Here is a 10,261-nt window from a genome sequence, read left to right as displayed (position 1 = left end):
AAGCCAGCAACCCTTGTCTCTTGGTTGCCTGGCAGTCCCAGAGGCTCACCACTAAGCTTGCAGGCAAACATGCCCCTGCCTGTCTGCCACTGTCTTTGACTCTCAGGAGCAGCTCACAGCTGCCTGTCAGCTCTGAAGACGGTGGGAGTAAGAGCAGAGAGTAGGAACCCTCCTGCCAACCTCTCTCTGGGAGCTGAGCCCCGTCCTGTGTGCAGCCCGGGGTGGGGAGAGGCTCCCGGGAGGCCAGCGCTCAGTTACACATCGTTTGTCTGTGGATTCACGCTCACTCCTCTCCCCAGCTTCTGCAGCAGCTGCAGCCCTGGGTGGAAGGCTGCCTGAGCCACAGGTTGGCTGTGTCATGTTCTCCCTCCGGGAGATGCAGACAGGAAGGGCAATTGCTGAAGGGCTGGACCAGCCCCCACTTTCGGAGGAGGACAGGCCACCTCTGGAAGGAGCTGTCGTGGAAGTGGAGACACTGCCAGCAGCCACAATGGAGCGCGTGCCATCCATGCTCCAGATAGCACGCCTGCGGGCTATGTGTCGCTGCGCCCTGTTACAGATGAGGCCACAGAGGCCCAAATGGTAGCCCCTGACCAAGGTCACTGGCAGGTTCTCCCTGCTCCTAAGAATTCTCAAACCTTTCCCCCCACCACCAAATTCCTGAGGTCTTGGTGGTTTAGTTGCTAAGTCGTATCTGACACTTGCATTCCAACCCAGGGATTGAACCCAGGTCTCCTGCATTGCAGGTGGATTCTTTACCGACTGAGCCACCAGGGAAGCCCCTCCTGAGGTCTTGGGTTACTTCAGATGAGGCACAGTTCAAGTTCAACACGGCTCTATCTCTGAGAAGCTGGAGGTGTTCCCGGCCTTCCGGCCGTAGCCAGGGGGAGCCAGGCTCCAAGGCACACTGCTAAGGCTTGTTGCTTCAGGTGACAGGTCTTGAACTTAGTTTTCAAAATTGTTTGGTTAAAACATTGCAAGCTGGGAAATCTGCCAAGGCCTCTTCTCTCTTAAATGGAATTAGAATGAGGCAGCTGCCTAACCTTGTCCAAGGGCCCTGATTCCCAAGTTGATACTGCAAGCACCTTCTGTAAAGCAGTGTCACTGGAACCCAGCCTACCCCCGAAGCAGACATGTGGTGACTTTGGGGGGAAGACTCTTTCCCCTGCAGAGTACGCCTCCTTGGGTGTCAGACAGGCCTGGGCCCACGGCCTCGCTGTACCTTCTTGGCAGATCTGAGTTAGAGGTTAGGAGTGGAGGAGAAGACTCTCTGGGGTCTACAGAACGGACCCCAAACCCATCCCGCGTCAGCCCTGCCAGCTGGCAGGAGGGACAGCAAGGTGTTTGCCTTCTTTACACCTCAGCTTGCTGATCTTTTATGTAGAGAGAGACAGTTGAAATTTGGGGAGAGGAGTGGGAGACAGTCACGGGAGGTCCTGGGACCCTGGGGTGAAGTGGGGGGAGGATGAGAAAGGGGAGTAGAGCAATCCTGAAGATGACCACCTTTCCCGTTTTGCTATATGGACATTTTGTACTATTTTATTTTTAAAGACTTCTGTATTTTAATAGCCACACAATATATACACGTGGTTCAAAGTTCATGTGGCACAAAAGGACACGTACAGAGAAAACCCGTTCCCCTCCCTCTACCCCCCTCCAGCCACCCAAGTTCCCTCCTCATGGGGAACCATGATCCTTCCAGAAATCATTTGCTTATTATTGATACTTTTGCTGCACATGTGTTGTAATCTAACCCACACCGTGTACTTCAGACACTTCCAACACCTTCAATTCAGTTCAGTTCAGTCGCTCAGTCCAACTCTTTGTAACCCCATGGACTGCAGCACACCAGGCTTCCCTGTCCATCACCAACTCCCAGAGTTTACCCAAACTCATGTCCATTGAGTCAGTGATGCCATCCAACCATCTCATCCTCTGCTGGCCCCTTCTCCTCTTGCCTTCAATCTTTCCCAGCATCAGGGTCTTTTCCAATGAGTCAGCTCTTCCCATCAGGTGGCCAAAGTATTGGAGTTTCAGCTTCAACATCAGTCCTTCCAATGAACACTTAGGACTGATCTTTAGGATGGACTGGTTGGATCTCCTTGCAGTCCAAGGGACTCTCAAGAGTCTTCTCCAACACCACAGTTCAAAAGCATCAACTCTTCGGCACTCAGCTACTCATTTGTGTGCTTGTTGTAACATCTTTGATACTAGGCCTCATTATGTGTAAGTCTCTTTACAGTTTTCAAGATGTGTATCTCAAATGAATCCATGACAGTCCTGGAGGTAGAGATGGTGATATCCTTATGCCCATTTTGCAGGTTGGGAAGTGGAGATTCAGAGAGGTTAGGCTATTTGCCTAAGGCCACACAGCAAGTGAGTGATTAAGATCCATTTAAACGCAACTTGCCTGACTCCCCAGGCAGATATATCCTACTGCTTCCACAAGGGAAAATGCTTCACTCCCCGTGTATTGCGTTGGGTAGAGCAGGCATTTAACAAACAATGACTGACCTGGCAGGCCTGGACTGCGTGTGGGCACTGCCAGCAGGCAAGCCTGGCTAACCCAGCAGGCCATGGGGCAGGTTGTGGACCCACGTGTACACTCACATGCGCCCAGTCCTTCCACACACCCAAACTCCAGAAGAGCAGACAGCCTATGGAGTCCCCTGCCCTGGAGGAGAGGGAGGGGTGCAGTGGGAGCTGGGGAGGGTCTCCCCAGAGATCCTACTAGGTTCAGCTGGGGCCAGTTTGCCTCCAGTAAACACCTTCATTTTGTCCATCCCACGCTTTTAAGGGGGGACTGTGGGTGGGCTCAGGGCCTGATCGGAGCTACAAGTCTTTTAAAGAACCTGGCAATGGGCCATTATTCTTGGCTCTTGGATTCCCTTCTAGCTTCAGATGACTGCTGGAGCCCCAGTGAGGCAGGCAGGTACAGTCTCTGGGCCTGGGAGTCTCTTAAAAGTGCCCCCTGCCTGGGCCTGGCTGACTGCAGCCAGAATTTATCTGACATGGGTTACATGCCCTTGGGAGACCTAACCTAAAATCACCAATAATCTGCCTAAGGAGCCCCTCTGCCCCCTTTCTCAGTGTATTTGGCCTGTTATTGAGAACATATTTTGATGGTGCCAATAGTGAAAGAAAGACCAGTTTGGAATCAGAAAACCAGGCTCTAAACTTAGCCACGGGTCAAGTGGTGTGGGGTGAGTCTGCCAACTCTCAGAGCCTCAGTTGCTTCATCTCTAAAATGGGGATAGTCTTCTAATTCACCCAGCTTGGATGGTTGTGGGGCTGGCTACACTTGGGAGGTGCTTTGTAAGAAATGATCTGATGTCCCGACATTACCAAGAGCATCACAGAAGCACCAGTGTGGGTTCCTAAGGGACCTGGCACACCTGGGGTGGAGGGAAGACAAACAGAGCAGCAGAAAACAGTGCCTGAAGCCCTGGAAAAGGACACCAGCCCTGGGTGGAAAGTCAAGACACTCAGTGCTGCACCGGCTGGCTACTCACAGCTGGGGATTGTCTTCAGCCCTTTTGACTTTGCTGTTGGCATTTCCCCTGGTAATTAACATGTCATGGGGGTGTCGAGGAAGAAAAACCCCAAACAATTGATTTGTCTGTTTGCCAGCACATCTGGGAAAAGGCTGGGTGTGGGAGGTCAAAACAGGCTAGAAATCAGTGCTCCGTGTTCTCAAGGAAACACATGAATCTGTGGGTTTCAGTTCTCTGTTGCTATTGCTGAGGGAAGCTCTGGGAAGTCAAGGTTCAACTGCAAACTCTCAACGGAGTAGTGGCGGTTGGTAGGGGGGAGGAAGCATTTAAAGCTCATCTGGCTTTGTCAAGGGAAGGGTGACTCAGAGACCTGGCTGGTCCTCGGGGAGACTATTAATAAGTCATCTATCAAGTGAATTCATCTATCCATCCATCCATCCATCCAAGTGTGCACTGAGCACCCAGATTCCATCTAGTCCTTTCCTGAGGGTATTCTGAGTGTTTCAGGGAGAGAAGACAAGGATTTTGTTCTCTAAGCCTCCAGACTCACATTCAAAACAATCAAGCATAATTAAAAATTGAGTCTCCACCTTAATAAATGGCAATATCATCTGTATCAGTTAGTATTTTTCTGCTTGATAGCTATTCCAAAGCTTATTTTAAAACAACAACCATCTATTCAGCTCACAATTTAGTGGGTTGATAATTTGGACATGAGTTTGAGTAAACTCTGGGAGTTGGTGATGGACAGGGAGGCCTGGTGTGCTGTAGTCCATGGGGTAGCAAAGAGTCAGATGCGAATGAGTGACTGAACTGAACTGAATTTGGGTTTGGGCTTAACTGGGAGTTCTTTTGGTCTTAACTGGGTTCATTTGTATTTTTACAAATCAGTTGGGACAGACTGGTCTAAGGTGGTCTCAGCTGGAAACTTATCTCTGCATCACATGGTTGCTTATCCTTCACTGGGTTAGCCTGGGCTTGGTCACATGGGAGGGACAGGGCTCTGACTGAGAATGGAAACAGCAAGATCTTTTGCCGCCCAGGCTCAGAACTGTCATGATGTCACTTCTGCTGTGTTCTATTGGCTAAAGTCAGTCATACGGTGAAGCTCAGATTTAAGAGGTAGGGAACTAGATTATGCTTCTTGGTGGGTGGGGCTGCAGAGTCACCTTGCAAGAGGTGTGCATACCAGGAGGGAAGGATTGGGGCCACTTTAGCAAACTGTTAACACTCTATCCTTCTAGTTGCTCAGGACAGAAGATCTGGAACCCTTGTCTTCTGTCTCTCACACTTCATGTCCAATCCATCAGCAGATCTGGTCACCACCGTTGACATATGTTTCGGAGCTGACTACCTCTTATCTCTCTGCCCCACTCCCACCCTCGTCCAAGGAACAACCGTATCTTTCTTGGTCTCTCCTTCTGCCCTTTTGTCCCTGTAGCCTGTTCTCAATATGGCAATCAGAGGGAGTCACAGTTTGTCATTTTTCTGCTCAGACACCTGCCTTTGACTTCTCACTAAGAGTAAAAGCCAATCTCACTCAGAGTAAAAGCCAGTATCCTATAACGGACAACAGGGTCCTGCACAGTCTCAACATTTATTGAGCCCCCGATATTTATCTTACCTAAACTCTTACCATTCCCCCTTGTCCCCCATCTCATTCTGCTTCTTATTCTCACACTGGCCTCCTGCTATTCCTCAGTGCCAGGCTCACGCTCATTGCAGGGCCTTTGCACGTGCAGTTCTGTCTCCCTGGAAAACTCTTCTCCTGACATGTTCATGCTTTTTCAGCTCTTTACATAAAAGTCACCTCAGTGAAGGTTTGAAAAATTAACTCCCCTTCTTGTCTTCCTTCCCTGTTTGTTTTCTTCATAGCTTTTATCATCATTGATAAATGACACTTTTTCTGATGTACCTACTTACTGTCTAGACCAGTAATGTCCACTATAATGTAAGAAAAATATAAATTAATGTTTTCTAACAGCTACATTTTAAAAAGTATGGAATTCATTTTTAATATATACATTATTTAATTCATTATATCCAAAATTTGTTATTTCAACATAAAAGCAAATTGCCAAGTTTCTAAATTTGTTACAAAGTTTTGTTGGTACAACACCTTTGAAGTCTGGTGCTGCAGACTTATTTTACACTGACAGCCTTTATCAATTTAGAGTAGCCAGTTTCACATGCTAAACAGTCACACACAGTCACACTGGTGACCACACAGGACAGCGCAGGACTAGATTATAGTTCCATGAGGGCACATGTTTTTGACTGTTATTCACGGCTGCGTCCCAACGTTAGAACAGTTCCTGGCAAGTAATAGGCATTCAGTAAATATCTAGTGAGTGGATAAGCCAAGTTTAAAGTCAAATGCAATTGGCCAATCAAATGCATGTGGCCAGACAGCAAAGAGCTGTCGCTGGCTGTCTCCATCCTCAGAACCGCTGGGGCAGAGCTGTGAAGGAGATAAAGTCAGGTTTTCTTTCCCAGCCTTGCCACCTCACTTGGCCTCTCAATGATTTTTCCATTCATTCTGGACAGACAGAAAGTCTTGCAGGTTCATCCACACAGAACAGTAAGGACTTAATGTGCAACCAACCCTCTTGGGAATGTTTGCATCTTAAAAGTGGGAGTGAGTGATGCTTAATTCAAAGCAATGACTCCCTCCTGGAGAATTGTTGGCTCCAGTGGGAATGCTATTACTGACATTCCTTGAGTGTCCCTGGTGTCCTGGAGTTCACCCCAGGAGCCAGGAGGCCACTAGAGACCATGCTTGGGGCTTGATGGGGAGAGAGAGGACTTTGAAGACGTAGGTTTTCCTTGAGCTTGTTCTCTGCACCAGGCTGGTGGAGGGTGAGCGCGCCTGTCCTCTGTAAGGCACGTTCACAGGTGGCGCCTTATGGTCACCCTGCCAGGCACTCATTTGGCTAATCAGAATCTCAGTGCAGAGCTAAGAAGTGGAATGACTCAGCTGCTGTCCCGTGCACAGTCTTGGCCTCTGGGGGCTCTTGATCCCGTTGGGGTGACTTGATCAAAGGGACATTGGCCAGAGATGATAACTATGAAGGATACCAGGTGATGAGCAGATAGACATGGGCACAGCTGGACATGGCCTGCCTAGGGGGGGCCCATCGTGCTGGTGGAGGCAGGAGCCATGGCAGGCCAAACCAGGGGCCCAGGGGGCCTACAAAGTCCCTGAGGTGACCTGAGATGGGCCTTTGCTGGTTGAGGCATCACCTGCTGGTTTTGAGGCGGTGACAGCACCGTCTCCCTTCTGCCCTCCTCTCTCTTCCCTCTCCCTTCAGACATGCCCCTTCCTCTTTTCTCCTACAGCCAGTCTCCTGCCTTCCCTTCTCAGCTCTCCTGGATTTTAACCAACACCGTCCCTCCCTCCTTCCTCTCTTTCTTTACTCGCCTCCCCTCCCCCAACCCCACCCCTCTACACACACATCCCAGGGTGCCAGACTGACATGCCCATGGGTAGAACCAGTTGGGAGTGTAATTTAATTGCTTCTGACTCCCTCGGAATTTAATTTCAGGGTGAGCCTGGGCTCTCCCCACCTTTCCCGTGCCAAGACTCACTGGCTGCTCTCTGAAATTCCATCATTAGGACTTCATGATATGATCTTGCTAAAACATAAGCACTCCTGAGAAAAGCCATCATTGCCCGTCACAGTGGGCCCTGAGAGGCAGTCTGGGAACAGGGCAGAGGTGGTGCAGGGGGACAGAGTCAGAAGGAACAGGATTCTCCCGGGGGAAAAAGAAGGCCAAGGAATGAAGTTAATCTCAGTTCTGCCCAAAGTATTCATAGGGCCAGGCCTTTATGTGGGTGTCACGCGGAAGGCCCATCTAGTCAAGGCTATGGTTTTTCCTGTGGTCACATATGGATGTGAGAGCTGGACTATAAAGAAAGCTGAGCGCCGAAGAATTGATGCTTTTGAACTGTGGTGTTGGAGAAGACTCCTGAGAGTTCCTTGGACTGCAAGGAGATCCAACCAGTCCATCCTAAAAGAGATCAGTCCTGAATATTCATTGGAAGGACTGATGTTGAAGCTGAAAGTCTAATACTTTGGCTACCTGATGCGAAGAGCGGACTCATTTGAAAAGACCCTGACACTGGGAAAGGTGGAACATGGGAGGAGAAGGGGACGACGGAGGATGAGGTGGTTGGATGGCATCACTGATTCAATGGACTTGAGTTTGAGTAAACTCTGGGAGTTGGTGATGGACAGGAAGGCCTAGTGTGCTGCAGTCCATGGGGTCGCAAAGAGTCGGACATTACTGAGCAACTGAAGTGAAGTGAACTGAACTGAACGTGTATTCTGCAGATCTCAAGAGAGTCCCAAGTGAAGCGGCTTTCGGAACTTGCTCTGTTTTGGGCACCAGGAAATGCTCATGTGAGGTGGGCCCAGAAGCTGCCCTGGCACTCCTCGAAAGTTCTTGGGGCTTGGATTTTTTTTTTTAATTTACTTGCATATTTATCAAGAATATTAGACAAGTATGGCCTAGAAGGAACTATATACGGTTTATAAGACAGTTAACCAATGCCATCAACAGTGTAGACCCCTCCTTCCTTGGCCAGGGATGGCAGGAGGCTTTCTGTTCTAGGTCTGAAACTGTATCTTCTTCTGGGTTAGTTGGTTGTGATTCACACTGACCACCAGGTGTGCTGGGCCGCCTCAGTCCATGGTGCCTGGTACTGGGTCCCTAGACTCATTGAAAGAATTCCCAGTCCTCCTGCCTGCAGCATCTCCCAGATGAGTCTTTCTATTTTCACATCTTACCTCCTTGAGTTGCGTTTATTCCTCTGCCACCATGGAAAACTCCCGAGCACTGAAATGCTGGGATGTGGCTGTTTTGCACACTTCCCAAGGTTTTTAGCAAGATGTTATTGCCTACATGTTCATTTTTCTCCCTCCCTTCCTTCCTTTTTTCCTTCTGTGAATTCTTACTACATGTCAAGGTCTGTGCCATGCACTAGGAATACAGGTGCATGAAATGGAGCTTGGTCCTTTCCCCAGGGAGTGAGGTCTCCTAACCATAGGTAGCCTCTACAAAATGCCCTTTTATGACTCTGGTGGGAATATTTTTATAGTGCTCATCGGCGTTAGACAAAAAAAAAAAAAAGGCATCTTCCGGGATGGATGATGCCTGGAGAACTGTCTTCTGTAATTGCATCCTGTCTCTAGCCCACCTCGCACTCCTGGGCTCCCTTCCCTTACTCCTGGTCTGTGACCACAACTGGAGCACAGATCCTTTGCTGTTTCCCGGAAGTTTGCTGTTTAATTATCTCATGCCCATGGGCAAGCAGGTTTCCTTAGGATGGAAAGTTCCCTCCCACCAGTGCTTCAAGAGCCAGGAATTCAGTTCCTTGGAAGAAGCTGAGCTTTTCATTAGAGATCAAAGCCTGGCCCTGGGGAAGCATTCACAAAGTTGCTCTTGGCGGTAAAGAATCCCTCTGGGCATATCATTTCCTTTCTAAGCCCTGTTTGTTCCCGTTGGTCAAAAAAACCAAACTATGCCGAGGAAGGAAAGCAGACCAAGAAGCTGAGCCAGGGAATATTCTTTCGATCAAGCAACTAGATCCAAAGAGGTTAATTCAGTTTACCTGGAGTAAGTAAGAAGGCCAGGAAGAACAGCCTAGGAAGCTGTTCTGAGCAGATGAGCCATATTCTTCATCTCTGATTTCTCTGAAGTAGTTGTCTCACGAGGTACACCCCAACCTCCTGGTCCTGCCATTCAGACATCCCACAATTTGCACCCTCCTCCATCTTTCCAGTATCATCTCCCCAAGCATCCTGCATCTGAGAGGATCACAAAGGATGCATTACCTAGCAACGTGAAACTTGAACATGTCCCAGGATGGAGAAGTCAGTGGGGGCCATTGGGAGGCTCAGAAGATGCAGGAAACCAAAGTTCTGAGCTGTATCAGTGCAGAGGGAGGGGAGGCTCCTGGGACCGTGTTGAGTAGAGGAGGGAGTCTGTCTTTGGTTGCCTGCCTGAGGCTGGCCCCTCCTCCTTGCACCTGCAGGTCTGGGCCCTGAGGACTCAGGTGTGCTCTCTGTTTGTTGCTGTGTTCCTTCCTCTTTCCCCCCCACCCAGAACAGGCTTTCTGTGCCTCCAAAGACCAATTTGGCCTACCTGTGCTCAGGCAGGGGGTAGATGCTGCGATGAGTTTGCATCATCTCCTAGTGAGCACAGAAGGGGCCCAGGAAGTGATCCAGGGCCATCTCCCTCTCCAGTGTTCACACTCCTCTGCCAGGCAGCTGCCCAGCCACTGCATGGACATGCCCAGTGATGAGGAACTTTGGAGGACAAGTGAATTCTAAGAAATGTCTTCCTAACCTTGACCCAAATCCACCAAAAAGTGTGATTCCCTTTGCCTGAGTGTTCCCTGACCCAGAGTCGCCTCTGCGCTGCTCATGCCTGGATTCCTCAGCTGTTCCTCCTTTTGGGCAACTCAAGTCCCCTCCCAGCCCTGGTCTCCTCATCAGACTTCAGTTTAGGTGTCCGTATTAACACAAGGTCCCCAGAATTGGTGCCAGGACCCTAGAATTTCCCCCATCCCTCTTTATCAGTTAAAACCGTGAATCGTAGGGCCAAAGCTTTACATGGGAGGATTCCCAGGGACCCTGCTAAAGCAGTGGTTGCCTTCTGCCAGGAGGAGCCAATGGGCTGCAAAGACCTTGGCCTACTCCAAAAAGCTGGGTCTTGTTCTTAGGCCAGGGAAGAGGCCTGGGGCTGCTGGCCAAGGTGAACTG

General features: G+C 49.7%; 1 protein-coding gene across 1 annotated transcript in view; it reads left to right on the top strand.

Moving 5' to 3' along the window:
• The window catches only part of RNF165 (ring finger protein 165), a 46,878-nt gene that overhangs the window by 7,475 nt on the left and 29,142 nt on the right, over window positions 1–10,261 (top strand). The window contains exons 2-4 of the mRNA XM_010842034.1: window positions 107–147; window positions 300–582; window positions 2,322–2,376. Of these exons, the coding sequence (XP_010840336.1) occupies window positions 107–147; window positions 300–582; window positions 2,322–2,376 (379 nt within the window). The remainder of the gene's footprint in view (window positions 1–106; window positions 148–299; window positions 583–2,321; window positions 2,377–10,261) is intronic.

The sequence above is a fragment of the Bison bison genome, unplaced genomic scaffold (genome assembly GCF_000754665.1).
Source record: "Bison bison bison isolate TAMUID 2011002044 unplaced genomic scaffold, Bison_UMD1.0 scf7180017864170, whole genome shotgun sequence".
In the NCBI taxonomy this organism is placed as follows: domain Eukaryota; kingdom Metazoa; phylum Chordata; class Mammalia; order Artiodactyla; family Bovidae; genus Bison; species Bison bison.
This window is presented reverse-complemented; position numbering and strand designations above follow the sequence as displayed.